At 43.7% G+C, this 17,336-nt stretch overlaps 2 protein-coding genes across 5 annotated transcripts in view; one reads left to right on the plus strand and one right to left on the minus strand.

The window, feature by feature from the left end:
* Positions 1-1,472: 1,472 nt before the first annotated feature.
* Positions 1,473-4,476, plus strand: GNRH1 (gonadotropin releasing hormone 1). The gene is given in 4 exon segments (NM_001080877.1): positions 1,473-1,525; positions 1,963-2,104; positions 2,774-2,869; positions 4,377-4,476. Coding segments are annotated over 3 exon segments (279 nt in total). The 5' UTR covers positions 1,473-1,525; position 1,963; the 3' UTR covers positions 4,419-4,476.
* Positions 4,477-5,513: 1,037 nt separating this feature from the next.
* DOCK5 (dedicator of cytokinesis 5) overlaps positions 5,514-17,336 on the minus strand; it is a 112,262-nt gene continuing 100,439 nt past the window's right edge. For 3 of the 4 annotated variants that reach the window (XM_040651614.2, XM_046903398.1, XM_004947557.5), the window contains 6 exons: positions 17,077-17,214; positions 16,810-16,976; positions 16,160-16,337; positions 13,701-13,842; positions 12,501-12,616; positions 5,514-10,348 (listed from right to left, as the gene is read on the minus strand). In XM_040651614.2, coding sequence (XP_040507548.1) covers positions 10,247-10,348; positions 12,501-12,616; positions 13,701-13,842; positions 16,160-16,337; positions 16,810-16,976; positions 17,077-17,214 — 843 coding nt within the window. In that variant the 3' untranslated portion in view covers positions 5,514-10,246. The remainder of the gene's footprint in view (positions 10,349-12,500; positions 12,617-13,700; positions 13,843-16,159; positions 16,338-16,809; positions 16,977-17,076; positions 17,215-17,336) is intronic. The other variant, XM_417678.7, reaches the window with a different exon arrangement.

The raw sequence follows: 17,336 nt of genomic DNA on the forward strand, positions 1-17,336 counted from the left end.
ATGTAACTTGGGACCGCGGCCCAGAGCTGAACACAAGACAAGAACAGCTTGCTCACCACTGTGGTTCCTTCCTGATGTGCTTCAGGAGCAGCTCTAAGGAGACCCACTGAGAAGCACAGCTGCTGGCAGACAGCAAGGGCAGGTTGGCAGACTTGGCTTCAGAAGGTGGGTTAATAAGAGGTGCAATTACCTGGCTAAACAGGCCCCTTCCCTTCTTTAAATGCCATCTTTCAGGATGAGCAAAATCTTCTGTTTCCTTTGTAATAACCTTAATTTCTGCTAGGCAGAGCAGGGAAGGAAGCAGTCATAAAAAAGAAAATCTCCCTTCTCAAGTGATCTGCCTACGCTAAGATAACCTTTCTCCCACTGAAACCAACTATTTTCACAGCTTGATCAGTTTATCAGCTGAACTACTGCTGGCTCCTCTTGTTGTGAGTAGGAGCATTACAGCATGGAGAATTACTCTTTGCTAAAGTCACTAAATCCTCCTTCAACGATTTACTTATTAAATTACATTTAATCCATTAATCTCAAAGAGGTCACGGGGGCAGGAAGAGAGGATGTTTAAAGACCACTAAATATGATACACCCAATTGCACATAAAACAGTGCAGAGCAAGTCAAAACAGTGGCAGGTGGATAAAAAACTCAGGTTTCTGCCATCAAAATTATTGAATTTGACTTCTGAATGCAGATTGCTACCACAACCTCTTCAAGACCTGCAGTGCACAAAGTCTCAAGAACAAAAAAGCTCCAAAAGTGTTTTGATGCCTAACTTCACACACCCACACATGTGCGTATCTGTATATACATATATATACATACGAATAGGATTCTCCATATACATATATATAGAGGGTCCTATTCAAGCAGGAGAGCCCCTTCCTCAGCACGTTCACAATCTCATAATCATGTCTTATCTGATCCATTTAGTACTGCTTTGCATTTTATGGAGCACAGAACACGAAGGCATTTTTATTTAAGCATTAACGACTTTTAGAACAGCATACAAAATGCCACGTGTTTGTGCAACCTCCTGTTTGTACACTGAAGGTCTGTTTCCTTCAGGTCTGATATACAGAGAATAAACCAAATTCCTCATCCATTTCAACTCCTGCAAGGCACTCTTCAGAAATTCAAACCCACCCAAGAGCTTTTGCTTATAAAAAACCAGAAGCCATTGAAAGACCATGGATTTTCCATGGGGCAACAGCAGCCAGCTAGGTTTGAACGTCAGCTTTACAGCCTCTTAAGAGGAAAGCTGTAAGCTCTATGGCTCCGAGAGAAAACAGCTGCAGGTAATAGCTACACCCAGCTGCTCCAATTATGTGCTTTACTTCTTCACTACAGGACAGCAACTTTAAGAACAAAATTGCAGTCCGTAGGGTAGAATGAGGTGGCATTACCTGCTGTGAAAGGTTTGGTGGTGGGGTGGCTGGATATAAAGGGAGACAACAAGCCAACTCACAGGACATTTTCCAGCGGGGAAGAGTTGGAGCGATTCTGCAGCCTCTCTCAGCAAACAGGTAATGTGCTTGAACAGCACGCCATATCCATTTCACCTTTTCAGTCCTTATAGATGCTTGCACTGGAAGGAACCTGCAGTAGAAAGCACTGCAAAGAGCACTTCTTAGAACAGAAACTGGCTGCACCGAACCCGTCTGTCAAATATCAGCAGGGATTTTCACTGAACCTTTGAGGCTCAGGCATTTCTAAAGCTCTGAAAGGCCGCTTAAAAATCCTAATTTAGATCTCTATCCAAATGTCTCGGATGTCAGATCTCTTTGTGATGAGCTTTGAGGGGCTCAGAACGCAGCTGTGACCCACGCGAAGGCACAGTGCCACCGGGGTGCAGGAGGTCAGAGCTGAAAGTCCACTCCAGAAGCTTTCCCATGATTCTGTAAGATAAAAGTTGAGCTGTGATGACACAGGATCAGAAACAAGCTTTGTTCTCTCATCACAGAATGGAGAAGTCCAGGAAGATCTTGGTCGGTGTCCTCCTGTTCACCGCATCTGTGGCAATCTGCTTGGCTCAACACTGGTCTTATGGCCTGCAACCAGGAGGAAAAAGGAACGCTGAAAATCTAGTGGAATCATTTCAAGAGGTAAGTTCAGGACTGTAAAGCAGCTCTCGTTTTTGCTATGATGCCTTATCTGTACTAGATGCAAGCAAAAAGCCATATGGCAGTATCAGACTACCAGGAGTCTCTCTCTCTCAACACGTGTGTATTATTCACATACACATGTAGACTTTCTGTCAAGTAGGACCTGGAAAGCAGATCGTGCTGTGGCAGTACGGTGACAGTTGAGAGCCTTGCACACACAGCAGTGCTTCTGTGGCAGACAGAAAGCTTCAGCAGTTTGCTTGAAAGGAGGGACGGAAATCTGATTCCAGGTCAAAACTGATTTCACCGTCCCTTGTTTGAGCTGCCCTTCTGATCAGCTGCTTTGTGACAACGTCCATCCACTTCCATGAGAATGTGGCAATGGCAGCTGGTGTGGGATTCGATGGCCAGCGCTTCACTAAAGGACTCAAACCACAAAGCAGATGGGAAAGGTTCTGTCCACCAATGGCTTTTTTTATGCTTCCTAATATTTCACATGCATTCCCTTGTAACTACAGTTCCAACATTCTACAGCTGTTAGAGCACATGCGTAGCATGTAGGGAAGAGGTAAATACAACTGTGCAGTGGAAACTTCACCTTTAACCTGGGGAGATTTGCCTTAGGAGCAAAATCTGTTTTCATGAAGGCTGTGTTTATTCCCCATTCAGATCGCAAACGAAATGGAAAGTCTAGGAGAAGGGCAGAAGGCTGAATGCCCTGGCTCTTACCAGCATCCCAGGCTGAGTGATCTGAAGGAAACCATGGTAAGTAACGTGGTTTTTCTCTTATTGCTGTGGGAAAATCTCAGACCAGTCCAGGCTGGGAAAGCACGGGGTGGACGGGTGTGAGTGGTGGGGGAGAAGAGGCAGGAAAGCTTAGTTCACATGTGGCACTCCCAGCTTTGCATCACTCTCAGGTATGTCCAAGAATATGACCACATCAATCTCGATGCTCCCACTGTAATTACGCCATTACTTACTGAATTAAAACCAAAATAAAGTCAAGCACGGACTTCCTTCATACAAATGTAGGCAGCATTCGCAGATGCTTAACTTCAAAGGCACTCATTGCCAGCTGAAGGATTGAGCCATATGGAAGTGCTGCTCCCAAGGTCCCCGGACTGGGAAATGTATTTTCCATTAGATGCTCTAATGCAGTGACAGCAGAGACTTCACATACATACGATCTGCCACAGAAACGACACTCTCAAGCAGGAGAGTGCTCTTCAAACAATCTATCAGCACCTTGATCTGCCCAGATGGTCCTCACTTTCCAGGAGATATCTCTGAGTTGTCCTAAAGTTGAAACACTCCATCTCCAATTAATTTTTGAAGCCCAAACCAAAAATTTCAATGACGTAACTCTCACCTCTGAATACACTCAAACTTGGCATATCTTGCTCCTGTGCTATAGCCTGAAATGTGCAGCCTTCTTACTTCTAGCTGCTTAATGATACTGCAAACAAATTAAAGCTTTTCCAGATGTAGGTTTTCCAACATTAACACATTCCTGAAGTTGACACGGGAGCATCATGCAATGAGAGGGGAGGTGTCAGGAAACGGACCAGCCCATGGAAACGACTTTTCAGGTTGCCTTCATCACTTCCTGGAGTTGCTGGTAGTGAGCACAGAGATGCACTGAGCTGAGATACAAAAGGGAAACAAGAACATGCTGAGCACCTTTACCCAAATGAGTGCCTCTACCCAAAACACCTTGGGCTTTCAATTCCGAGGGAACAACATAAATAGATGCACAAATAGGAGACCAGATCCAGCAGGATGTGACACAGGAACTCTGTTTCCATTCAAAAAGCACTAAGGTATACAGAGATGGGAAGAGGACAACTGTCCCACTCTGTAACACTTCTGCAAGCACAGCTTTTCTTGTCCTTGGTGTCTTGGCCAGCTGCTTACGTTGACGGAGACATTTTGCACAGTGATGCTTTGTGTAAGTTCATGCCAAAACTGAGTGTTTTGCAGCTGCTGGGCTGCCCTCTAAGAGCTGCTGCGGCGGTGGGCCCCTTAACAGATGTAAAGCTGGTCACGCACTTTGGGATGAAAAGGGCTATTATAAGTGTCAGTTACATTATACTGCATGATCAGATCCATGGGCAGGTGGCAGAGAGATCACGTCGGGTCAGATTTATGTCATTCTAATCCTCCTTCCAAAGGAGACCTCAATAGGAACACGTTAGCATCTGAGCAGGCTTTAAAATTCCATCATCAAAGTTCTTTCTTCTCTTTTATAATAGTATATGGTGTGTGCTTACAGGCAAGCCTGATCGAAGGAGAAGCCAGAAGAAAGGAGATTTAAATCCACAACACCATCAACAAACCCAGAATAAAATTTCAAAGCAATGTTGAAAACAGTTCTTCCTGCCTCTGCTTTGATTGCAATATGTGAATAAATACTGTGTAATTAGTTGGGAATAGTGGAAGATACCGTTGTCAAGATGACTCGCTTGTAGGTAAAAGAGAACACGTAGTCCAATGGTGGGGAATCAGCTCTATGGGGTTGGCTTTGCATTCTATAATGAAAACTTGGCCATGACAGCTTTTGTTTCACACCTTTGCACAGTGCCTGGACATTGTCTGATCACAACAGTAATACAACTTCATTATAAATTACAAATAATTTTACTGCTGGAATGGAATTCTGCTCACACAGCAGTAGACCACACATGAAAGACTTTTGTATGCTTCATTTTTTTTTACTGGTTCACGCATAAAAACTACATTTATATTAAAAAGGTATTTACAAACTTTACAACAGTTAATACAGTTAAAAAAAACACAAACAAAAATGTATACACCTTGCTTTACAGACTTAGTGAATCCTATGCCATTTACTCAGAGAGATGCAGCCTCCCTTCCCCATGCTTAGCTCCTACCCTTCCTTCAGAGCCAGTTTAAAAGCTGTATTTTCTGCTGCTTCAACTGCAGAAGATGAAAAGAGGAAAAAAGGATTTGCAGTCTGTAGAGGTTGCTGTTTCATAACTGAACTGTCACACCCAGGATCTCAAAATGTTAACAAGGATGTGTTACACAACAGCCATGTTCTCCTGAACTCAAGACAAACATGTCCTGTGGTTCATCATGTCAGTAAAACCTTTATAGTACCAACAGGGAACAACTACTTCCATTGCCACCATGGATACTGGGGTCACACCACGCCAGGAACCTTGCTCTGCTCCAACTGGGATATCCGTCTTCATGTTAAAACCAGTTAAATACACTCTACAATGCATTGTGAAGATTAATGAGAACGTTAACAGGAGCAGAATTAGGAGAACCTCACGTGCTTCTGAACAGCCCACCTCCTACCATGCAATAAATGAAATCACATCAATGTGGTCCCAGGAACAGCTCACACCATTCCACTAGATAACGTACTCTGCAACAGTAAACATAAGATACAGAAGTTTTTAATTAAAAGAAACCAAAAAATGATAGCAGTAGTAGTCAGGAATGTTTTTACATTTTAGGAAAAGGTTACAGTTAAGTTACAGACATCTCAAAACTTCTCATTTCCATTTACAATTATAAAAATAAATAAGGAGAGGAAATCCCAGCCATTATCACTACAAGTCCAACCTGCTGCTCATGGGCTGCACAGTGTGGTGGGGATTGGACACAGGTTCTCAACAACTGCTACATACACACAATGGTATTTCTGCTGCTGCAGATCACAGAGCTGCTCTCAGTGGAATCGGTGTCCTTTCCTAATCCAATAATCCACTGAAATGGAAAGCTGTCTGTTCCTCTCTTCCCTGATGCGGATTAGAGCCTGTAACATTTTTAAAGGAATTTATCACAGCGTGACGAGTTTTAATTAAAAGCTCCAGAAAACAAGTAAGTGTTGAGTGTACTTCTCTAAAGAAAGACAAAAATCCTCTCTATGACTTGAAATTCAACACTAGTTGTGAACAGCATGGATTTGAGATGGGATTCAGATCAGGTCTCCTCTGCAGACTGCATATTGAACTTGATTTTATTCAAAGCTAGGAGCTCTGTATTAATGCCACCGTTTGCTTTCACTTCTGCTACGTGGAGATCACCGTCACGGGTCAGTCTGGGACTCCCATTTTCAGTCCTATGCTTTCGATGACATTGAGTGATGTGCCCAAAGTCATTTAAGTGATGTGGAAAGCGAATTCTCATCTTGAAAACGAAGCAGTGAGATCTTAAACAGTCTCTGAAGATTAAATATCAGAACTTGTAGCAAAGAGCAGAACATTGTATTTGTTTATTTATTTTATATCAGGGGTCTGGTGGGATTTTGCACTAAATTCTCCTTAATTAAAACCGGTATGGCCCTGTGCTTACTCACACACTTAAATGCCCAATTGCTTTTAAAAACCCAATGCTGAGGACAACGCTGTTTTCCAAAACTGGCCCAAATGAAGGCCCACATCACTCTGTCACGGCACAGAAATCCCATTGTGTAGCTCTATGTAGGCTCTGCTGACTTGTATCAGCTAAGAACAGAACTCTTCACAGTCAGTAATACACTGAAGAACACTCAGCTCCTACCTGCGAGTTAGATTGCCCAAAGGCAAGAAAAAGGGAAGGAAGAGTTCCCAGCACTTCCAACAGGCCGCAGAACAACAATAATGCTAAGAAAGAATAAAAATCCCCCCAGTCTTCAACTGTTGGAGTAGAAGATTTGCACAATATTTTGGGAAGGGAGATTTCCTTGCTCTGTAGTTCAGCATCAGCTGCTCCTTTCCTTGCAGTGAGGTCTCACAGTGTCAACCACCACAATGAGAAGAAAGGAATGAGCTGCAGAGAGTGCACCATGAGCAGTGCCAAGGAGCCTCCAGGTGGGATGGGGCGAGGGAGAGCTATGGGGAGACAGCATCCCCACTGCTGGCTCTGTAGTAATAGCTGAAGATGAAAATGAAAGGCTTGTTTCAGGCCCTGCTGAACACTGGGGTGGGGTTTTGCCACTGCCCTGCTTCTCCCCACCTATTTGGGAATGTGGGCATCATCAGCACCAGGACCAGCACCAGGAGAGGCAGCTACTGGGTTCCAATTCCCAGTGGCTGATAGAGGCATGAGCCAAGGGAGGGAGGGAGAGGATAATTAACCACTTATGTGCTAGGTATTCTGTTTGTACAACTGGTTTGTAATCATAGGAACAGGAAACAAATGAGGAAAAAAGAGATTACAAAGCAACAGACCCAGACTAACAGGCAGAACCAAATGTCCTCAAAGTTCAAAAGCATCGTGTAAGGGGACATTAAAGATAGGCTGAAGAACTACTCCCAAGGTCAGGCTTCCCCCAGTGAGGTCTTTTTGCATGGGCTAAGCTCCCTGGTGCAGGAAAAATACCCACTGGCTGCACAAGGTACACCTACAAGTTGAAGTTGATAAAGCAGATCAGAAAGGCAGGGAATTATGACTCAAATGCCACTTAGAGTTGAAAGAACCAAACCAGACCACTGTGCTGTCAGCCCATGAGAAGCCACTAGCTGAGGTTCCTGCTGCCTTACCAAAGGAGTTAAAAGCAAACCTGCTCTGGAAAGGAAAAGCACCTCAGAATGAGGGAACAGGCAGATACAAAGGCAAGGCACTGGGTTACAAAAGGTGGTGTAAAGGTATAGGTTTCTATCACTCCCACCTCACCCTACAGCTCTGCCTTAACGAATCTCTGGCTGAAGAAAAGAAGTTCTTGTTCAAGCAAAGAGTTTCAGAGGATCCTTTAGTTTGTGTGCAACAGCAGCAGAAAGGAGACGGTGCTTACAAGAAGAGGGAGAAGGGGACAAAAATGAAGGATGAGAAAACCCTGTGGTGTTCCAGTCAGGCAGCATCTGTGGTCAGGAATGTAATGCAGAGCTGACAAGAACTACAATGCACTGCAGAGGCATTGAAACATGCTCAGGTTGTCCAGAAAGGTTTCAAAGATTTCCCCTGAGAAGGCAACAGCCCAGAAGACAATTGCATGTGAGCTATAGTGAGCACAACTGTGACTGCAGTGCAACTTCCCCAACGCCTCCATCCTGCTCTGTGATGGGAATCTGATTTGACCCTTTAATGAGTGCAATCTGTTTGCAGAGCCATTCATGTAGCAAAATAAATGCAGCTGCTGCAGGTTTCCTTAACTGGAGTCACACGGAAGGCAAAGGAACACATAAGAACAAGAGAAAGGGCAACTTTGGTCCTCATAGCCAGAATAGCGTTTCTTTCTTTTTTATCTGAAAAAGAGTTTAAACCTCATTAAAGCCTATCTCAAACAACTTCAGTTCTTCAGCAAGGCAATACAACTCATTTAAGTCACGTGAGCAGAAGATGGGTGCATCTGTGGTCTGTAAAAAAGAAACAAGCCACAGCAAAACAAAAAACAAACGGTATCTTGTGAGCAACTTCCCCAGCGGGGCTTTAAATGCATCTCCATAAATGATATCCAACAATTGGGAGCTTAATGACAGGGACAGGTAGCAAGCAATATTGTTTGCTGGAAGAAATAAATGTGGCACCAAGTGGCAGTGACAGCTCTGGGGGGATGCAGAAGAAAGTTGTGATTATGCTGCTTGAAAACACAACAGTGAAGTTCCTCACAAGGAATGAGTTCTGAAACAGGGAGTTTAGGAAGGTCCTGCTCCACACAGCAAGAAAGAGCTGCTGAAGCTATTGCTGGAGTGAGCCAGATCATTCTGTGGTAAAACAGACCTCAAATGCACACTGCAAGACAACTTTCAATTAACTTCCTTCTGGCTTAAGAGCTGCACAAGGCCCATGTGGTCCATATGATATTTGTGCTCTATCTTTGGTTGCTATAGAGCTGCGAGGAAAGGCAGGAACTTGAAAAGGTTAAAACCCAAGATCAGGACGTTTTTCTTCTTCAGAATAAATAAAATGAAAAGACTGATGTTGACATCCTGAGAGAGCAAGAAATAAATAACTAAAAGAGAATCATTAAGCAGATTAATAGCACACTTATAAATAATATAATTATCTCGTTCTCCAAGGAAAGGAAAGCTGCAGAGCTGGAATAATCCAAGCAATAGGAAGCATGGTGGTTGATTGTCAAGTCTTCCACACATCCCAGATCCAAGTGGTTCCTTAAAGTCTAGTAGCTGTGAACAACTCAGACCAAGGGAGACTACAAAACAAAGTGCAAGTACTGCCCTAAATGGGGAGGGGGGGGAAGGAGGATGATGTTTATTTCTATTTGTGAGGATCTGGCCAGCCAAAGTAAGTGTTACAGTACACACTCCAACCTCCCCAAATTGCTGGTATCAATACAGAGCTGGTATCAACACAACCTCTATCCATTCTGAGACATTCACAGGAGAAAAGTCACTTTCTACACCCTATTCAAGAAGTACGAAGATGAAGTCTTTGTCCCAGATGCAAAACAAAGTAGCAAAACAACGAAGGAAGGGATATCAACTGCTCTGTAGTGTTAAAACCAGAATCAACAGTGAAACTATGATTAAGTACCGTCAAACCTAAACTCTCCATTGGGAGTGAGCAACTGCCACTACTTGAGCAGAGACTGTGTAAGGCAGAACGTCTGCACTTCATCTTAAATACATATGATGAGTAGCAGAAAAGAGGTCTCTTACCCTGCTAACAATGCTCAGGTCTCTGCCTGCAATCACGAATCTTAGGAGACCACACATCACACACCAACACCTGACATCGCATGGCTGCGATCCGTCTCACTTCATGCAAATCAGGGCTTGACTACAGTGACAGAAGGAGGGATTTGTGCTTCAGCATAAAGTTGTAATCAACCCACCATGTGAAAATACTGCAGAACACATCTCATTACTGGTGTGGCTCACCTCGGTTAAGCACTGGTTTCAAATCACTACTGTGATAGTTTTACACTTGGAACAAGCTGCAGAAATTGCATCAGTGAAAAGATTCAGGATAGACAAGGCTAATGTAAGAATTCCAGTAGGCTGACTTCTTCCCTTCTGTGATTAGTGTCTCATTATTGGAAAGATACACCAGAAGTTGGGAATACAGTTGCACTAAGGGTTCTTTTTGCTATTTCCCAGGGACAACTTCGATGGAAGTGAATGGAATGGCAACTGAGATGACTAGTCTTTAGGGTAGAAAACCCCAGTAGTGAAGAGAAAGCAGCCATCTCTCTTAGGTACTCGCTGTTAGACAAACAAGTAATAATCCTCATTGCAATCCTTGCTCTGAAGAGAGGACGCTGGATTTTCTGGTTTTTGGGGGTGGAGGGGGAGGTTTGGATTCACGTCTGCTTGGTAGTGGTGGGGCAACCTGAGGAGATAAACGAAAACACACAAGAAAAATAAAACCATTACCAGGCAAGTAAAGACATTTTGCTTGACCAAACAGAAGCAGAGCAAAAACTCCAGTGCCTCTTGATTGTTCTTTCAGGATCACATCTCTGGATTCATCCTCTCAGTGCTTCATGCGATCGGTGAGAGGGGCAAAGAAGGGCACATCCCCCAGAGGTAATAAAACAGATATGTCTTAGTTGTTTGAGGAATCCTTAGTGGTAAATACGCTTTACTTGCTCCTGACCCACAGCCTGACTGAGTCAGTTATTTGCCCGGCCCCAAAGTTTTATCAGCAAGATGGAAATAAATCCATTTCTCAGGGTTTCAAAACCCAACTATTTTTATCTTGCTGTACTGCCCTCTCAGTGAAGGGCACCACACACCGAAGGGATGTAAAATGCTTCCAAATCAGAACGGTGCAACTAACTCCATAAAATGGCAGCAAACAGAAAGTTCTGCTAAAACAAGCCACAGCCTTCCTGCCCAACACATGGAGTTGTGGAATGCTTGTTGCTCTTGCACAAAACCACATTGAATGGGTCCTTTCAAGTTGGCCTTTTGCTTGTTTCAACACACATCCTGGAAACACATGAAAAGTGAAGGCCAGGTGAAGAAGGAACTCACGTGGTTCACCCCTTGCTTAGCTGAAACCGCCAAGATTTCATGATTATTTCAACCAAATGAGGAGACACTCAACTTTACATCAACGGCAAAAGGAGCAAAACACTTCAGAAAACACTTCTACAATCTCTCTTTACAGCCCTTCAAATCCATCCCATTTGGCTATAAGCCAAGGTCAACGTTGTGAGCCAGAGCATGTTAGTAATTAGTTTCCTTACAAGGCTCAAGGGAAGGGGGCTCTTTCATTAATCCTCTTGAACCAGCAACTCCCACAGCATCCCCAGGGCTGGCACATTTCCGCCACCCACACCACCTACATCAGTTACAATGCCCCTTCTGAGTAGAACAGACTATTTACAAATGAAGATCTGAACAGAAATCCTCCCACTAATCCCACATTTCAAGACTTTATGCCATTGTCACTGAGAAATAAAGGATCGACTGCTGCGCTGTCTTTCTGTGATGTGGAAGTAAAATATTTGGCAAGTGTCACCACTCTTCAAATTCACTATTTTTGGTGAAAATCCATATCTTGTTACTTAGGTACTCCACAAATCTCCTTCGTAAGTAGCACTGGGAAAGACATTGCTGTCACAGCTCCAAGAGGAACTGAGCTGCACAGTGGAAAGCAACTACATTCATATCAGAAGCAGCAACATTTCATGGGATGGTGAAATAATTTTGACACAACTGATGTCTCCAAAGCTGATTATCTGACATTTTTGCCTGGCTGAGGCATTTTACTCAAGGTTGAAGCTCTGCTTTGAGTTCCAGATGTGTTGCTTTTCTACGATAAACAACCTTCCCAAGATGGGATGTTTCTTTTCAAAGACCCAAGAATGCCATAAATAAGAAACTAAAAGGACAGACATTCCTGAGATGAGGCACAAATCTGAGACAGGAACCAATCAGAAGAGATTAAGTGCCCTTGTGCCAAATATGGATGAAGCCAGGAGTGGGATACCTCCCCAAATGACCACAAAAGATCCCCATACAAGAGCAGAAGACTCAATTATGCAATGTAACCTTGTTCTCACATAATCCTTTGAATATGTAATACGTGTGACTTATGGATCAGGAAGGCATATAGTGAAAACACTTTGACTACAAACAGAAGCCAGTGTAAAGATTTGGGGTGCCTGACTTACTCTGCACAGGGCACAAGGTGGAATATTTCCACAAATCCATCTCCCTGACAGTATATAAGCTCTTTTTCAGGACCAGAATACTGTACTATTTTACCTGTTGATCGTGTTTTGGAAACTATTCTCTGCTCCACCCCCCCACAGTTTACCTTATCAAAGACAGCACAGTCACCACTTGAAAACAAGGCTGCATTCGACAGCCCTCCCTCAAAACTTCTTATTCTTCTGTGGTTTCAGGGGGCGAAGCAGTAAAACGATCAGACAAGTTCCAAGCAGCACCATCCGAGAAGCAGCTTGGAAAATTCCACTGGTGTCTTTCTCAAATGCTGCCTTCCAGAGAAATGTCAGCTCTCATTTTCTTACCTCCACAGAGTTCCTCGGGTTGCTATTCTCATAGGGTTTGCTCTTGGGCGGAGGTGGGGGTGGGGTGCTCTGCAGGCTAGCAGCTGGCAATCCATCCGACTGCAATGAGGGAAAACCTAGAAGAACAGAAAGACAAGACATTAAAGTAGGAGGAAAAGGAGTGGGGAAATGAATTGACCATGTATTTGTTCTAGCAGCCAAATCTGAACAGAGATGTCAAAGAAGAATCAAAGTTTTATCTCCCTGAAGTTCAGAATGCCCCAAAGAATTCTGTCTCCATCAAATGAATGTAAGCTTATGTGAAAAATGCATGCCTGAGAGAACAGAAAATTGAATCCATTATCACATCTGCAATGTTCACTGGGGTTTCCTTTCAGCCAGGGCCTCAACCTGAGAATTCACTTTGATTTTAACTCCGGTTGATGGGGTAGATAAGTACTCAAACTTCAGAAGAACTCTTGGGAAGCTCTCCTGCTACTCATGGCAATTAAAACTGCTCACTATGAGGTTCTGTGTTCCTTTCACAGATCTCTCTTTACGTATTATTCCTACATTTGTTTGTATTCCTGGTTCCCTCCTCCCTACTCCCTTACCCCAATAAGTAGTTTTTGTTTTAAACCTCCCATGCAAGTTTTATGCTCTTCACTTCATTACTCAGAAACATTGGATTCTGAATTTATATCCACGTAAGAAGAAGATCCTACATATGGTTTTCTATCCATTTAAGAAACAGAGCAGTAGAGTGAGAAACTTAACACGAAGAACAGCAAGGAAGCCATCAGTGGTGAGAACACAGCTGCATTTTTACCTTGGTCATATATTCATATGTTGCTTCAGAATTAATGACACAGCCTAGTGGAGGTAACTGCAAATTACTCAGTTTGATAATTCTTCAAGATAAACTCTTCCTTCAAGTGTAACATTAACTGGACGAGTGCCCAAGCTGCGGAGCAGTATATCCTTTGAAATGTTTAACAAAGCCTGTAGGGCTTTTATTCAACCAGAGACCTGCTCAGAAACCAAACAAAGCGACCACGCAGCATCGATGCGGTTCCCTTTAGTGGATTCACTACAGGTGTTCTAATAGTACGTGCTGTTATCATCCCACTTGACTGACTTCCCTCCCTCCTTTCGCAGTGAGGTGACCTCAGCAAAGTTCCATTAACCCATACCACTCAATTGCTGTATTACAGAACTTACTGTGGGTTCTTGGGGTTTTGGGAGTTATGGGTGGTGGGCTGAGAGGCGTTGACTGTTGGAGAGAAGAACTCTGAAGCAAAGTCAGCCTGTTGTCTCCTAACTGAAGACTCTTTGGCCTTTGAGCTTTTCCTGACGTGCTCTGCTTAAAACAAAGAGTAAACAAAGCCTTTAGAAGTCAGCAAAGCTGCTGCACACGTATCAGATCATCAGACCTGTCACAAAGGCACCAACGTGCTCCAGGAGAGCTCCGTGTAAGAGAGAAAGGTGCATTCAGGTGAAACCACAGCTCTGCCTAAGCCATGTCAGAAGGCACCCACTGTGCTCCTGTGACACGTTCAGAATTCTCTGGGACCTCAGGAAATGGGTAGCAATATTAAATTGTTTTTCATGACATCAGCCTATACAGTAAAAAAGGAAGATGCCAGGGAAGGAAACCTACAGCCAGTTCAAAGAAGAGCTGGCACCCAGCATCTCTGAGGACCTCTTCCCAAAACCTTGGCCAGCTGACTGTCGAATAGCTGTAATGACATCTACATACTGATGCCAAGGGGTAAACTGAACCACTCCAACTGTCACAAGTGGTACAGCTGTGCAGAGGCCCATAGGTGGACAACCAAACACCACATTCAGCTTGGTGGTAACTGCAGTGACAGGCGATGCTTTGGCCAGCTTGATACAGAGTGCCTCCAATTAGCAAACCTGCCTCCTCACAGTGCTATTAATTAAACGTGTCAGTAAGGCAAGAAACATCAAAAGCTTCACTCAGCCATCTGAATTCCACCTCAATCCCAGTGCCCAAGTTTCCTAACAGCACTGCATGCCTGAACATAGAGGCAGCCAAAAGGACATTCCAGCCAAGTAGACAGAGGTGAAATCTATTCTTTCTGAACATGGACTGGAGAGTCCTGAACATATCCAAGTCCCTTTAAATATTATTTACTGCTTTACAGAGAAGGCTGTCATGCTTCCATATGTAATTAAACTCACTGAACTCTCGGAGATCAGTTATCACTGAGCAATTCTCACTGCACAGAAGGGAGCACACATTGGTGTGCAGTGAATATAAAACAAACAGAGCCCAAAGCTGATGGACATACAGTAAGCCTTTGGTTCCCTCTGGCTTTCTAGCTCCCACACAGCTTATTCAAGAGCTGCATAAAATCACTCTGCCTGATTCCTGTGCTGCACTACGCAGACATGGAACAAACCAGCTATAAAGAAAGCTTTCTGTGTACTTTGCAACGTTTTTCAGCGTGAGTATAACCCTTAACTGCTCGTATACTTCAGTAAGCTGATCACACATGCAACACACACCCTCAGAGAGATGGTGAGAAGGGTGGGTGGGTGTTCTGGTTTGCATCTCTCAGCTCTCTGCAAAGCAAAGTCTTGCACACACATGCCTTACTGTCCTGGGGAACCAGTCAATAAAACAGGCTTTCCGCCAGAAACTTTCCATCTAGCTTTACTTAATGAAGCAATCAGCAGCTGACATCACAATTTGTGGGTTAAAACCATTTAATTCAACGGCACCATTTCCAAAGGCAGAGGGCCAGGCTTCCCAAATCACTGATATTTATAATCCCGGATTTTCCTATCAACACCAAATGGCAAGATGCTGGAACCACACTTCCCCTTTTTCAGAAATACCCTGCAGACCCCAAGTGCTGGCAGCATCACTCAGATTTGATGAGAATTCCTCAATCTATGGCAACATAACGCATTCCTGCCAGATCCACCTGAGATCTGGTCAAGGTAATCAGAAAAGCTGATGAGTTTTTATTTATACAACTTGTGTTATGTCAAATCACTGTCACTGAGCCACCAGCTTAAATACTAACAAGCCTCATTATTGCATACTCACTGACAGTGCAACACAGTCTTAGCTGTAGGGGTATAACTCTCTTTTATTCCTCTTTTGCAAAAACCTTTCTGAAGGAACAAACACTCTGCTCTCATGCAGGTCTGGAGCACAGTGCAGACTTGGAAAACCTGTTTTTCAAAGTGCCAAGCTAATGACCAGACCATCTTTTTTCATCTCCCCAAACTACCAAACTGATGCAGTACATTTGATTTGTGCAGTGATGCTGACTGACAGCAGCTGAACATCTGGCTTGCCAGCTGCATTTTTGTGTGGGCTAGCAATATCTACTTGCTCCAATACAAACAGAACAATTCTACATAGCTCTGAGTGCACTGGAGTCCTCCGTCTCCTAGAAGAAATGAGAGCACTGAGATGAAACATCAGCGCCTCATACTTCCAGTTTTTGTACTTTAAGTCGAACTGCAGTTTGGTCTGTGACACAAATATTCCAAATAAAAAAGCAGGAATTACTCAGATGACCAAGGCTTTTGGTATTTGAACCCCTCCTATTATTTAATGACAAGCATGGCTGAAAGGAATGGAAACACAAATCTCCTGCTGGGATTTTATTATTGCTATTCTCTTGTTGTTGCGTTACCATTTTGGAAGTCAGTTCCATCTCTGGCTCCTTCTCCACAATAACCTGAGACTTGCTGATACTCCACTCCTTCCGCTTCAGTTTGCAAATCCTGTTATCACCATCTTCTTTCGCTGGCAGTTCCTCAGCTCTGGAAGCTGTTGATATTCTTCTTTCCAAGAGAGGCTCCAGAATAGATCTTCAGCCCACCCAAAGGAGTGAAAAAACACAAAATATTATTCCATCATCAGACATTTCATGTGCTGTCAAAAAGCCATTTTCTCTTATTTTGCAGAACAGGTTACCACGAAAAACTGAACCAGGACCATGGGATTTCCAGTGCGATTTGTGCTCTTAAGTTGTTTGAGCAATTTTGAGTATTACTCTTTTTTTTTTTAAGACAGAGTGTGATCCACTTGCAGAGGGAGCCAGACAGGCATTTTATGATTAAGCCTGCCATTCATTTTAAGAGTAACTAATTCACAGAATGACAGAATGGCCTGAGTTGGAAGGGACCCCAAGGATCACCAAGATGGCCACAGGCAGGGCCACCAACCTCCAGATCTGCTACTAGATCAGGTTTTTCTAATTACATCAGAAAATCTCATCTTTTGAAAGAAACAAATCCATTCTAGCAAAGGCATTTCCCCATGCAAAGGCTGACTACTCACCCATCTGAACCTGGCCTGGAGGAAGTGCTATCAGATGATGTGGAAGACGTAGAGACCACAGAAGAGGCCACAGATGTGACAGAGAGCCGTCTCAGAGTGGAAGACATGATGTACGGCAACACAACAGAGCCTGACCTGCTTGGTTTCCTTTCGGTCAGGGAGGGAGGCTGCAGAGAAACACACCCATGACAAATCACACAACGTGAATTCAGAAGCTGTATGGGCAGAGCTGTGTTTCTTCCAGGCAAAACATCAGACTGTGCTTACCAAAGTTATCACACCATACTGCTTCTCCACCTTCTTCTTCAGCTCTTTGAAGCAGGCTGTCAGTCTGTCGTGCAGAGGCTTCAGCTGCTCTGTCAGCTTCTCACCATGGATTCTTATTCCCTCTGCTAACAGTGGCATCTGAGAGGAGGAACAACATAAAGATATGAAAGGGCAAAGAATCTTCTATGCACGTCATACATCTCAGATACAAGCAAAGGACTTGAATCAGTATGTTTTAAGTTTGCAGAGGACAAAAAAGC

Source organism: Gallus gallus, chromosome 22 (genome assembly GCF_016699485.2).
Source record: "Gallus gallus isolate bGalGal1 chromosome 22, bGalGal1.mat.broiler.GRCg7b, whole genome shotgun sequence".
NCBI lineage: Eukaryota > Metazoa > Chordata > Aves > Galliformes > Phasianidae > Gallus > Gallus gallus.